Source organism: Pteropus alecto, unplaced genomic scaffold (assembly GCF_000325575.1).
Source record: "Pteropus alecto unplaced genomic scaffold, ASM32557v1 scaffold220, whole genome shotgun sequence".
Classification (NCBI taxonomy): domain Eukaryota; kingdom Metazoa; phylum Chordata; class Mammalia; order Chiroptera; family Pteropodidae; genus Pteropus; species Pteropus alecto.
The window spans coordinates 322,939-335,831 of NW_006430043.1; the positions used below are offsets into that span (position 1 = coordinate 322,939).

The 12,893-nt window shown below is 51.2% G+C and overlaps 1 protein-coding gene across 3 annotated transcripts in view; it reads right to left on the reverse strand.

Annotated features, from left to right (window-relative positions):
- Positions 1–952: 952 nt before the first annotated feature.
- Positions 953–12,893, reverse strand: part of PDE1B (phosphodiesterase 1B) — a 26,128-nt gene continuing 14,187 nt past the window's right edge. For 2 of the 3 annotated variants that reach the window (XM_006904483.3, XM_006904484.3), the window contains 14 exons: positions 11,647–11,760; positions 10,555–10,737; positions 10,319–10,385; positions 9,864–9,980; positions 6,993–7,133; positions 6,576–6,676; positions 6,345–6,470; positions 6,118–6,219; positions 5,019–5,139; positions 4,614–4,695; positions 4,157–4,265; positions 3,524–3,654; positions 2,905–3,024; positions 953–2,389 (listed from right to left, as the gene is read on the reverse strand). In XM_006904483.3, the coding sequence (XP_006904545.1) occupies positions 2,921–3,024; positions 3,524–3,654; positions 4,157–4,265; positions 4,614–4,695; positions 5,019–5,139; positions 6,118–6,219; positions 6,345–6,470; positions 6,576–6,676; positions 6,993–7,133; positions 9,864–9,980; positions 10,319–10,385; positions 10,555–10,737; positions 11,647–11,760 (1,498 nt within the window). In that variant the 3' untranslated portion in view covers positions 953–2,389; positions 2,905–2,920. Of the gene's footprint in view, positions 2,390–2,904; positions 3,025–3,523; positions 3,655–4,156; positions 4,266–4,613; positions 4,696–5,018; positions 5,140–6,117; positions 6,220–6,344; positions 6,471–6,575; positions 6,677–6,992; positions 7,134–9,863; positions 9,981–10,318; positions 10,386–10,554; positions 10,738–11,646; positions 11,761–12,417; positions 12,554–12,893 lie in introns of those variants that run through there. The other variant, XM_025044952.1, reaches the window with a different exon arrangement.

Genomic DNA, 12,893 nt, shown 5'->3' on the forward strand with positions numbered 1-12,893 from the left:
CATTTTCCTTCTTTCCTGACTTGGAGAACATTTTCCCCCTCCTTTCTTGTTTTGCCCTCTCTACAGCCCCCTACCCTTCTGCCCAACTGCCACTGGAAGGGAGGAAATAGGGTTTCTTCAGAAGGGGGTTCTTCCCCAACCCTGCTCTTACATGTTGCGGGAAGAGAGATAGAAGTCAGATAGGTGGGAAGACTAACTTCCAATAGACCAAGAAAGAAGGATGGCCCCAGGTTCTGTTTTCTTGTTGAAGAAGATACCACCACCTGTCAGGGCTGCCCTGCAGCTGAGAAACTTGAAGCTCTAAGGTATGTCCAGCTGTAACTGCTATGGGCGCCGTCTGCTGGGCAAAACGTGGAACTGCACCCTGGCACGGGGTGTGGCGTGGATGCCTCCTTGCCTGCCCTCCAAGGCTCAGTGATTCCCAAGCTCCAGGATGTGTTCCCTCCTACAGCTGTGAGACCACCACCCCTATTCCAACCCATTAGCAAAGATGGATTGACAGCGCCATGGCCATTAACAAAGAGGACCTTGCTGGGAACTGGAAAGGTTACCTCTCCCCTTTGTCCTAGATGCGGAGGGACCAGGGTAAGAGACAAAAGCTGAGCGTAGGTACAGAAACTTCCTCAGACTCCATAACCAGGCCTCTCCTGCCCACTGCTTTTGATTTTTCCAGGTGGTGGAGGGGAGAAGGGTAGAGGGAAGGCAAGATTCACCCCTCCTTTCTTAAAAAGCTGTGATGGAGAGAAAGCAAAAACTCAGAAATGTAAGGTCCCATTTCTACTTTCCCTTCTTGCCCTCGGGCAAGACCTCACCTCTCTGGGCCTCAGCTTGCCCACCGTATATATAACAGAGAGAACACCAACTGCACCAGGATTTTTATCAAGCTTAAAAGAGACAGCGTTCATGAAGAAGCATGGTGGACTTCCACCCAGTGAACACCAAACACAGCCAGGCCTGGTCTCCCTTCTTTATTGATCTCTGACTATAGCAGGGTTCTGGGAGGCCAAGGGAATGGGTGAGTCACATGCGTCTCTGACCCACTCGGGGTGGGGTAGGAGGGACAGGTGGCAGGGTAGCAGGTCTAAGAGACCATGAATATGGACTTCACATGAACAAAGCCCACTGTACAAATGCATGGTTGGTATTTACAAGAAAGGAGGGAAGTCACCTGGACTTAGGCCTTTCCTGGGACAAGGCAGGGTGAGAGGAGCCTGAGGAGAGGAAGGGGCAGGGGACCTAGCTGGGCTCTCTTCAGAGGACATGACAGCAGCAGCCCAGAACCCCTCCCCATCTGCCTTCCACTCGCCACGCCCACTTGTCCCAGGGGAGGGGCCTCTTGGTGCCTGCAGCTGGGCCAGTGCTGGGAGGGGGAGACATGGGAGGGGCCCACTGTGAGCAACACAGTATTACTGGATAACACCTCTCCCCTCACCATGCACCTTTGACCCCAAGACAGCTGATCTCTCCTGCCTGTGTTCATAAGATGCATCCTGAAGGTGCTTTGCTGGGGAGACCTCAAAGCACTTTACAGACATTGGTCGGATGGAAGCCTCCCAGACCCAGGGAGTGGAAGGAGGCAAAGGGCTCAGGCCTCAGCCAGGACAGGTGACAAGCCCCGGGGGTCTAGACAAGTCCCAAGCTCTTGGGGACCCCAGGAAGGCTTCGTCTCTGTCCCTGCCAATGACCTCTCTCTTCCCCCAGTCACTATTTCAGAATGGGAGAGAGGAAGACTGAGGGAGGGGAGGCGGTGGGGGGGGAGGGGGCGCGGTCAGGCTGGGGATGGGGCTGGAGCAGTGTGGGTCTGGGGTAAAGAGGCTGCCCCTCCACATTCCCAGGCCCTAGAAAGATACCATGCCCTGAAGGAGCCCACTCCCTTTCCCACACCTAGGGCTCTGAAACCCCCCAGCTTTCTATCCTATTCCAGCCCCTCCCAGGGGAGGAAAAGGGGGACCCAGACCTTCCAGCTAAGATCTGGGGTAGGGGGCTGAGGGAACCCCCAAAATGTATTGCTTAGAAACTTGGAGGCAAAAAGGATGGGGGAGAGCCCAGGGGGCTGGCATCTCTGGCCCTCCCCCCAGGCCCTGGAAAGCCTCCAGGAAGCCCCCCTTCCCAGCCAGCCATCTGGCCATGGGGGGAGTCCAGAGGCAGGGGGATGGGCACAGTGACTATTGTGAGCCTGAAGTTCCCCAGTCTTGCTGCCGGGAGATTAAAGTGCGCCCCAATGGGTGACGGGTGGGGAGGGGCCCTTCCCCCAACCCCACGAACTCTGGCATTTGGCCTTCGGGTGGGTTGTCTGTTCCTCAACCTCCATGCTCCCTTGGAGCAGATGGGGGAGCCAGTCCCGATGGATGGTGCTGATGACATCGAACACTTTGGACTCAGGAGGGTCCTGGGAAAAGAGGGAGAAGCCTCAGTGCATTGATCTTTGCCTTTATCTCCAGCCTGACTTATGTTCTCCAAGTCCCACCTGGATCCCCACTCAGTCCCACATACAGATGTGCAGAGGGGTACCCAGCCAAGGTGTGAGCAAGAGCTGCAAAGTCATGCCAACTCACTTCACAGAGCCTTGTGCCTTGGCTGGGTATTTATTCCAAACCCTCACAAAAGTGCTAACAGGCTGGCTGTAGCCTTGGTCAGGCCCCACCCTGCTCTGAGGAGCTACCTGCTTTCTTCCTGCAGGGACTGGGACAGAAGAGCTAGAAGGATTTCCCTGCTTCCCACTCGTGCCCTGGCTCAGTTCTATATATTCACTTCCTCCACTTTCCTGCCTTGAAGGAGGGAGGGAGAACCTCACATCCAGTGAACCACAAAGATGACTCTTCGAAGATGCCATGTTGGACACCCAGCTCTCCCTACTCTTTGCACATCCTCAAGACCCTCCATGCGCCAGCACGACAGGCTCACCTGGGCCAGCCCCAGGCTAGTCCAGATTCCCATTCTGGTTGTGTTCATCTTCGGCGGGGGAGGGTGGGGCTTCCTCCTCACAGGGGGACAGCTCGTCAATGGACATCTGGTTGGTGATGCCTGCAGAGGGGCATGAAAGAAGTTGGGACCAGACCAATTCCCCCAGAACCCAAGGAGTATGTGGAGAAAAGTAAGGGATTCTCATGCATCCTCTTGCCTTCAAGCTGAGCTACATTCAACCCCTGCCCACTTGGGGAGAGCCTCTCCAGCCTTGTTAAAATTCACAACCCTTGACCCCCACATAAAGGAAGAGATTTCTCAACCAGGGCCACCAAGCTACCCAAATCTGCAGGACCACCATTCACAGACCACAATGTGCATAGGACCCTTTGGGTCGTGGAATATAGCTGTCCCTATCCTCTCTCCAGTCCTTATTCTAGAACAGTCCAGGCCAACCAGCTAGTTGGTCTTCCCTGTGATCTAACTTTAGTCTCATCAGCTCCATTCCCAACTCTAGGAATCAAACAAAGGGTTGCTCCAGAGTCTTAAGGAAAATGGACCTGCTACTGCTTATTAGCTACCCTCCCCCTAAGGCCTCATCCCCCTAAATGGTACCCACCACTTGCTGCCCGTTCTTTCCATTTCTGCTTGTTCTCCTGAATGTATTTGATCCAGGTGGAGCGGAAGCTGACCACATCAGGGTTGGGGTCTCCCACTTCTACGTCCAGAGAAGGCTGGCGCCACTGGAAGCTAGAAAAAGCCCCCCCTTGCACACAAATGCAACTCCAGAGGTGAGACCCAGCCCACCCCAGAACGGCCTTCACAGCCCTCAGAGGGGAAAGGATAGAACACCAGGAGGAGACTTAGGGAGCCTCATCTTTCTCCTCTTTTCCCTCTGCTAGGTACCCTCCAAGTCCCTGCCCCGCTTCCCCCAATTTCACCCCTCTTTCTCTACACCTTCCCACTTACTAGAAGAAAACTAAAAACAAGATTAGCAGAAAAGCAATAAAGACAGAGCGAATGGAAGAGACAAAATTATGGTAGAGGGGAACAGAGGTACGGGTCACACACTTCTGGTCCCATCCTTCCACCTGTGTGTGTGACACACAGCAGAGGGGCTCCCACTTTTGAAGTAGCCTGCTTCTCCACCACCCCTGTCATGGCTGTACCTCCTCCCTGCAAGTGGGCCCTCTCTGTGAGTCCAACTTCCCTCCCACAGAACAGGGCGACCTGGCTACCCCAGCATCCTCACCTGGGCTGGTTTTTAGACTTGGAGTCCTCATCCGCCAGAGGCTGGACACTCTTCTCAGCCACATCAGTCAGCACAGAGAATGTGGGCTCCACAATGAAGTCAATGAAACCTGTAGTGAAGAGGATAACGCCGTGGAGATGTCTTACCAGAAGGTGGGGTAGTGGATATGGCTGGCATGGCTGTGACCCTTGGCTGCATGTAAAACAGTAACCTGGGGCTGAAAAGTTCCCAATGGGGAAAGCCTTTGGGATGATGTCTTTGTGACTGCAGAGAACTCCTCCCCGCTATCGCCACCCCCTGGCCTTCCACCCCAGGACTCCACGCTCTAGCACAGCACGCTTGCCTCGACAGGAAGAATGGTTTTGAAAAATGGGGACTTGGGGCAATCCTGGCCCAGGCCCGGACAGCATCTTTCCCTCTTCCCAGTCCTCTCCTCCCTGCGGGAAAGGTCACTCACCAATCTGGGACTGTGCCACGAGAGTGGAAGTGCGATCACACAGCGGAGAAAAGGGCAGGCCCAGTTCTGCCTCCTTGTCACCCTGTGGGAGAAGACAGGGTAGGAAACCTGGAGAGGATACCTCAGTCTACCTACCAGGTCCAAGGTGCAGCTGGAGGTGGTAGGAGGTTGTGGGAGAAGAGGAATCTCTGTGCCTGTGACCTGGAAATGAGTGATAATGCAAATGGGATGCACCTGTCGTCAGCTACTGTTCAGCTTTTAGGATGATCACATTTTATCTCATGGGTTTGGGGTCAGGTTAGAAGCTACAGGTAGCTGAATGAAGATCGGAAGGAGTAGGGAACTTGAAGAACAAAGGGGAGAGAAGGTCCCATGGGCAGGAGGCGGGCAAAGATGCCATGCTACCTGGCGGAAGAATTCCTCCATGAGAGCCTTGGTCCAGCGGCTGTGAACCGACCACTGCTTGGTTGGGTGGCTGATGTCAGCAGCATGGAGCAGTAGAGACAGGGCCTTGGACTTGTCAATCCTGGTGGAGGCAGATGGCAAGAGAAAAGAGAGTGATCTTTTAGGAAAAGGAAACCTGAACTATCCTAATTTCCCATCTCATGCCCTCGCTCAGATCTTCTCAGGTAACTTCAAACACTCTGAGCACCCCCAATACACGCACACATACGTGCACTTATATATATAGGAAGCAGCCCAAACTCTTAGAATCAGAGATCTTGGTTCGAATCCCCACTATATCTATTACACACTAGCTGTGTGACACAGAGCAAGTTACTTAAAATTTCCATATTTAGTTTTCCTCAGTCTTAAGTGGCAATAATAACAGAATCTGCCACATAGAACTGTTCTGAGAATTAAATGACATACAACATTTAAGTATTTAGAAGAATGGCACATAAGTGTTCAGTAGATATTAACTATGATTATTATTGTTATTATTTTCCAACAGTGATATGCTCTGACACTGCACACTCTCCCACACATAGACACCATACATTAACATACACCTTCAGGACACGCACATAGTCTGTTCTCTCTTACACACTTCTAAACATTAGATGTAATTATGGCATTTGTTCTGTGCTTGCTTTCTTTAACCTCACATGACTCTATTAGGAACTGGTGGCAAGCTGTTGAGATGGGCGATGTTTCATTTTCACATTTCACAGATAAGGATCGACTGTCCAGAAGAGTTGAATGATTTTCCCAAAATTCCAGAGTAAGCCTGTCCTGAAGCTGAGATGAGAACGCCCATCTCAGACTCACAGCCCAAAGTACTCTCCAGAAGACCAGCTGCCTAGGTTGTACATACACCTGGGGCCATGTGCACACACACATCTCACACACACACATACACACAGATACGCTCAGCTAGCTGGAGCAGGAGAGCTTCTACATCTGAATAAAGACTTGGCACACCAACTACCCATATGTATGCCCCCCAATTTACACACCCCTCACTCTGGCCTAGCCCCGGCCACACCCCACCAGATGCCACCTCTCCAGCTGCTGCAAGGCTGTCTTCATGGACTTCACTTGCTGGAAATGGCAAGACATGTCTGTGGCCAACACCATCTCGATGACCAGGGCCCGCAGCTCTCTGAATAGACAGAACCAGAAAAGAGATCAGCCCCACAACACGGCTAGGCAGGAGGTCCAGGAAGTGGGATGAGAAGGTTGGTGTGAGGGGCCTTTTATGAACACCCACTCCTGGTTTCTGCTCACACAAACTCATCCTTGGTTAAGTTGATGAAAATGTTCATCTCGTCGTCCTGCATCATTCGGAAAACGGAACTAATGTGGTGATTCTCCAGCACTGAGCGATCGTTGTATAGGATGGCACATTCTGACCTGCAAAGTCAAAGGTCATCGTGTCTGGCCACCTGTAAGTGGGGACTCTGGCAACCTTCCCACCTCCACTTGGCCCCTCTTGCCCTGCCATGTCCCATCCCTCACTTGGTCTGGATGTGGAAGCTGTTGGTCGTGCCTGTGTGCTCATAGTCATGAATGGCTGCTGCAAAGATGATGGCCAAGACCTCAATCTCGGACAGGCAGTGCTGGGGAAAAAAGGCAGAAAATGAGAGGAAGCCAACCTCCTGTCTGTCACTGCCCAAAGACCTCTAGATACGGGCTAGACTACTCAGGCCATCCCTTCTATTCTTAAACATTCCCACTGTATCCCAGCACACATTCATGAAGTTATGGTCCACCCAGGAATTCTCTAGAGTAAGTCAAATTTGACTCTGAAAACTGTGGGATGCCAAAGGAGAGGAACCAAAGAGAGAAGAAAGGAAATGAGAATATAGTTTAGATATCCCAGTTCTGTAGCCATAAAACCCTGAATCACAGAAGAGCGATCTTCAGAGTGCCTACCACCATCCCTGTGCGGAGCAAGAAGCAATGGACTGTCTGGGTCACATCAGCGGCATGGATCTGGTTATGGTAAGGGTTCTTGTACTTCCCGTAGCCTGTCTCCAATGCATCCAGGAAACTCATCAAAAACACAGTGGGAATCTGCAGTAAAACGGAGGAAATCAAGATGCACGGAGGATCCATGGAAATGGCAGGCAGCCCAAGGCTGAGATAGACAATGCTATCTTTCTTTAAAAGGCAGTGTGGCATAGGGAGAGGGCACTCGCTCAGCAGTCAAGTGAACCTGGGCTCACATCCTGGCTCTACCACCTGCTGACTATGCAACCTTGGGCAAGTCACGTGCCTCCCTGTGCCCCAGACTCTTAATTGCAGGATGAAGATAACACCACCTACCTTGAATTTAATGAGATAAGTACAAGCCACTTAGTAAGTGCTCTCTAAAGAGTAGCTATAATTATTATTATTTCCCTGGAGATTTTTCAGAAAAAAAGAAAACTTCCCTCTTACCTTCCAACCACCTCACCCCATCCCCAATCCAATCTCAGACAGAGAGCTCAGAAGCAGGGGAAAGGATAAGATGACATAGAGAGGAGCCTTCCAGCCAGGTGTGGATTACCCCCTCCTGTGAGAAGCCTTCCCCCACCACACACACATGCACATGCACGCACGTGCACACACACACACACACACACACACACACTGTACACACTCATGCATTCCTCTCTCTCCAACTGTCTTACCTTCCCTTACGCCCCTCCAGTTTTGCACGTGAAGTTCATTCTTCCTGAAACAGTCTTTTGCTGTCTTTGGCCAAATCCCATGTTCCCTTCAGCATTTAACTTGCACAGAAGTCTGCCACCTTTATTCCTCCAGACTGGGTCAGGGAGCCTCCTGTCTGGTCCCTCTGAGACGAAGATGATTATGTAAATAGCACAGCATCGTGTAATAGCTTTCCTAACCGTCACTTTTTTTCCAGTATGATGGAACCATTTCTTGGGATCAGGAGCTCTGTTTGTGATGGTAAGGGGCAGTGCCTGGCGTAGAGTCAGTGCTTCCCAATAACACACATGCCCAGGTCCTGAGCTCTATACACACACACACACATACACACACACACACATCAGGAGTCAGGGCTCTGTCCAGCTATTTTCAATTCTGTCTTCGTCTTGCATATGCCCTTTGGGTTTGGTATGTCTTTCTCCTTCAAAGGTCAAGGCTCCCAGAGGACAAGGCTGGTGTCCGCACCTGTCCCTGAATCTCCTGAGGCTGGGAGGAGAGTAAGGGTCAGGACCTGAGGGAGCGTATGTAGAGACGAGCTACCAAGTGAGAGACACAGAAGATGCTCCACTCATCAGTCAGACTCTAACATCCCCACCCCCACCCCTGGAGGGCTGTGCCCCAAATTCAGGGAATTTTAAAGGACTGTTTCCATGACAACTGCCCTTGCTTTAGAGTTGCCATGGCGTCCCTGGAGGGAAGGGGAGGGGAGGGGCGGAGCAGGGGAGGGGCTGGGTGCCCAAGAAAGGAATGGAAAGCTTGAGAAGGGGAGCTTCAACTGGGAGCACTACCGTGAGTGAACACTAAAGCAATAAGCTCCCCTCTCTCTATGACTGCCTTGTAGTGAGGCAGACTGGGGCTGGGCCAAACCCAGCCTGATGCAATTACTCCTAGGGTCCCCTTAAAACCAGTCCTTCCAGATAAGGAAACAGAGTTTAAGAGAAGCTGGTGTCTGGAGTATATCTGCAAACCAGTTTGGAGAAACATGAGCTGGAAAACGAAGGCCCTGCTCTTCTCCGTCCTGGAGAGGGCAGGACTGAAGGGGAGGAAAATGAAACTACAGAAGGACAGGCCCCCAGGAAAGCAGTGAAGAAAATCCCAACGGAGCATCTCAGGAAAGTTCTGGAAACCCTCCTGGAAGTTGTTGTGAAAGGAGGAGTCAGGGTAAAGAAGAGGCTGACGTGCACCAATGGTCTGTTACAGTGACATGAAGGCAGAGGATAGAGGGATGAGCTTCCAAAGCCCTCTGGGAGGAGCCCCTCCAACTGGACTCCTTGATCCCCCCACATGCACCCCTCAGAACTCACTCCTCAGAACGCACACATTTTTCTCCTCTCTAACATCTACTGCCCACCCCCGCCTAGGTGCTGACCAAACACTCCCACTGCAACTCTTTAATCCCCCTCACACTTCTAAGTGTGGTTTTTCCATGTGGAAGGGGTTTTTTCCAGCCTCTATTCCCAAAAGATGCTCCCTCCTGACACAGAGTCTAGAGAGGACTTTAACCCCATATTCTTCCTGGCCAGCCAAACTGAAGAGCAAATGGAGTTCGCACACCCTCCTTCTCCTCATACAACCCCACCCCACCCTGCCAAAAGCTGATCCTCTCCATAAGATTCCTTGGACAGAGACTAGCACTGGGGAGGGGTGGGGGAGAGAAATGGCCAATTTTATCCCCTCCCCTGACCCCAGGAAACAAATGGAGAAACTCTAGTCCCAAAGAGCTGATAGCATCTGGACTCTAGGCCTCCAGTGTCCTCAGGCAGGAGGCAGGACAGCTGAAACGGGGGTGGGGGTGAACATCAAGCCAGCCTGGAGAGGTCAAGTTAGAGGGAAGAGCAAAGGCAAAGAGAGCAGAATTCTAGGCTAGATGGTTGCAGACCTAGAATCTTCCCCTAGGAAGCAATAAATGAAGTCAGAGGTCAGCACTATGGCAAGCGAAAGAAAGGCTAGACTGGGGTGAGCATGAGGAGACGTCCCTGATGGTGAGACCGAAAGAGGGAACCTGGGAATCTACTTGTTGAGAATCTTCTAGAACAGGAGTGATGGGAGTGGAGAATGATGCCCAGAGGCAGGGGTAGGATGCTGCCCAACCTTAAAACGGCTGATGAGGTTATGCCGAGTCAGCAACTCAAAAACGATGGTCCTCAGGGCATGGTCATCTGCTGCCCGGTTCAAGGAAAAGACGTCGAAGCACCAGAGGTCCAGGTTCTGTGAAGAAACAACAGACTAGGCAGGGAAACTCCCAGGGGAGCATCCAGCAGCAGCAAGGGTTGCAGTTAGACTTCAAGGAGGACTTCCCAATGATACAGAGTCTTAGGAAGCAGGTAAACAAAGGGGCAGTGGAGTGGGCCTCTCTTCCCGGATCTCTCTCAGTATGGGAGAGACAAGAAGGCTGGAGTTTGCCTCTGGAGTGGGCAAAATTTGTTTTGAAGAACATGAAAACAACAGTTAAACGGGAAGGCAAAAATCACCCCATAAACAGTCTGAAAGTCCCAATGGCTCTTTCCACCCCCCAACCTTCTCGTTCCCAAAAACCCAGGGATCACCTTGAGACACTTGAGGACGGCAGTGGAATGGGTAGGGCCCACAGAGGTGTATGTTCTCCGGAACATCCTAAGGGAGAATAATGAAAAGAAGCCCAAGTATGAAGGTCTAGGGAGTGGGATCTGATCAGGTGGACATGTGGGGCCACACTGCTGGTGGGGGCCTGGAAGACCAGGGTGGCCAGGAAAGAGGGACCTGGATAGAGGGCAGAGGAAGGCCGAGCGTGGGTGAGCCTTACCGTTCCACGAAGATCCCAGCCTGCACAGCGTGCACAATGCTGCGGAACTTGGGCTTCTCCTCTGCCCGCCGGCCTTTGGCCCGGGCCTGCTGGGTGAAGGTGGAGGCCAGCCAGTCCCGCACCTCGGAAGGCACAGCATCTGACCGAAGCTCCTGCAGCTCATCCTCCGTGTCCAAGATTTGCCTGAGGCCCCAGAAGGGGCATCACAGAGGAAAGACAGCAAGTGCTTCCACAACCTGCAAACCCTGAGCCCAGCCACACCCCACACCTCAGTTACTCTCAGGCTAGCTCTTTTTCTTCTTGGACACCCCCTTGCCTTTCTCTCACTGTTTTTATTTGTTTCTCTATCTGATGTCCCGAATAATGGAACAGGTCACTATGTGAGGTAGTGAGCACCCAACTCTGGAAATGTTCAAGCAAATATTAGAATACCACCTGTCAAGGATGCTATATAGACCAGCAGCACTGTCCAGAAATAAAATGCAAGCCACCTTTAAGGAGCTTCAAATGTTCTAGTAGTCACATTAGAAAGGTAAAAAGAAACAGGTGAAATTCATTTTAATGATAAATTTTCTTTAACCTAATGTACCCAAAATATTACCATTTCAACATGGAATCAGTAAAATACATATATATATTGATGAGATATATTATTCTTTTTTCTAAGCCTTAGACATCCAGCATGTATTTTACAAATATATACATGTCTTAATTCACACTTGCCACATTTCAAGCCCCAATAGGCACTCGTGGCCAGCAGTTTCCATACTGGGCAGCATAGGTCTGGAGGGATCTTACACTGGGAAGAAGGTTAGGACTAGATGAGCTTTAAGGTAACAGTCTTCTCTCTGCGTTTGTCTTGTCTCTGCAACTCCGCGTGTGTTCCTCTGCCTCTTTAATCTCTGCCAATATTCTTACCTCTTTCTATCTGCCCCTTCCACTCGTCCTTCCTGCTCTGGCCCTGTCACAGTCTCTGTCCCTAGTTTCCTGTCTGACTCCCAGTCTCTGGGTCACTGTGTCTGCATGGTGTCTTCTTCCTCTGTGGGTAGGTCCCTCCCCGAGGCCCAGCATCACCACTCTGACCACTCTCACCGAGTCTCATCTATATAGACGGCCTCCAGCAGGGAAGCTGTGTACTCCAAGTTTTTCTTCAGCTCCTCAATGTTGACCTCCCCATTCTCCAACTGCTTCACCATGTAGCGTAGCCTGGGGAGGAGGGCACAGACATCCTGTTTAAGCGCTGTTACCTTGTCATGAGGACAGGATACTTTCTCATAGAGTTCATTTTTCAGAAACAGCTTCAGTCTTCCCTAAATAATTAATCATTCTCACAGTAAGAATAATAGCAGCTAATGTTGTTCATGTCAGGCTACTGCCATTGCCTGTATTAAATTTATCTACTCCCTAAATTTAATCCCAGGATTTTCCCCATCCACCTCTGATTTCTTAACACAACCCCCGCCCCCCCCCCACCGCCATTTAGTCAGTGTTTCCTGAACACTCTTGTTTAGACTGCCCAGGGCCCAGCAGAATTAGACAGGTACAAGCTTTTGGGTGATGTTTTGGGGGTGGTCTGTTTCATAGTCGGAATAATCAAGAGCTAAAACTGCCATTTCCCCCATGAGAGAGGGCTCTGGGACCAACAGCAATCAAAAGAGTACCCAAGAGTCTTTCATTATCTCTCTCAGTCATGGTAGGGAAGGGGGTACATGTCCATAGCCCCTCTCTCCCTGGAAGGGATGGCAAAGACACAGAACAAAGAGCAATCTGAATACTTTCGCCTGGCCTCACTCCATCCAGGCAGAGCTAATGGATTATGAATCCAGAATCTAACAACCAGGGCAAAGCAGGATTAACCCCTACCTGTCCAGGTTCTTTCTGTCAAAGGGTGCCAGTATCCATTCCCTACCTCAGCCCTGAAACAGCTTCTCCCAGAGCCAAGGGTGGAGGTGGGGCCAGGGGTCTCACTGGATTCTTTGACTGAAGGGACAATCCCTCATAGTTTGTACTCATGAATTCTGGGGGTTGGTGATTAACTGGGAAACTTCTTAGAAGTCTGGCGAGTCCAGCCCAGGCAGTCACAAAGCAAACAAAGCTCTCTGACTTTAGATGGTGATTTTAAAGAAAGAAATGAAACATTCCCCTCTCATTCCTTCCCCCAGCCCTCCCCACCCCACCTAAAACTAAGATGGGAGTGAAAAGGTGGCCATCACAATTCCCCACTGAGAGGGGCTTCAGAAACCCAAGGTCAACCTCTGAGTCAGGGAGAAGAGAATGAGTCAGGGACCAAAAGCTGAAATTAGCATCAATTCCCAGGGATGCTGGAGGAGGGAGAACAA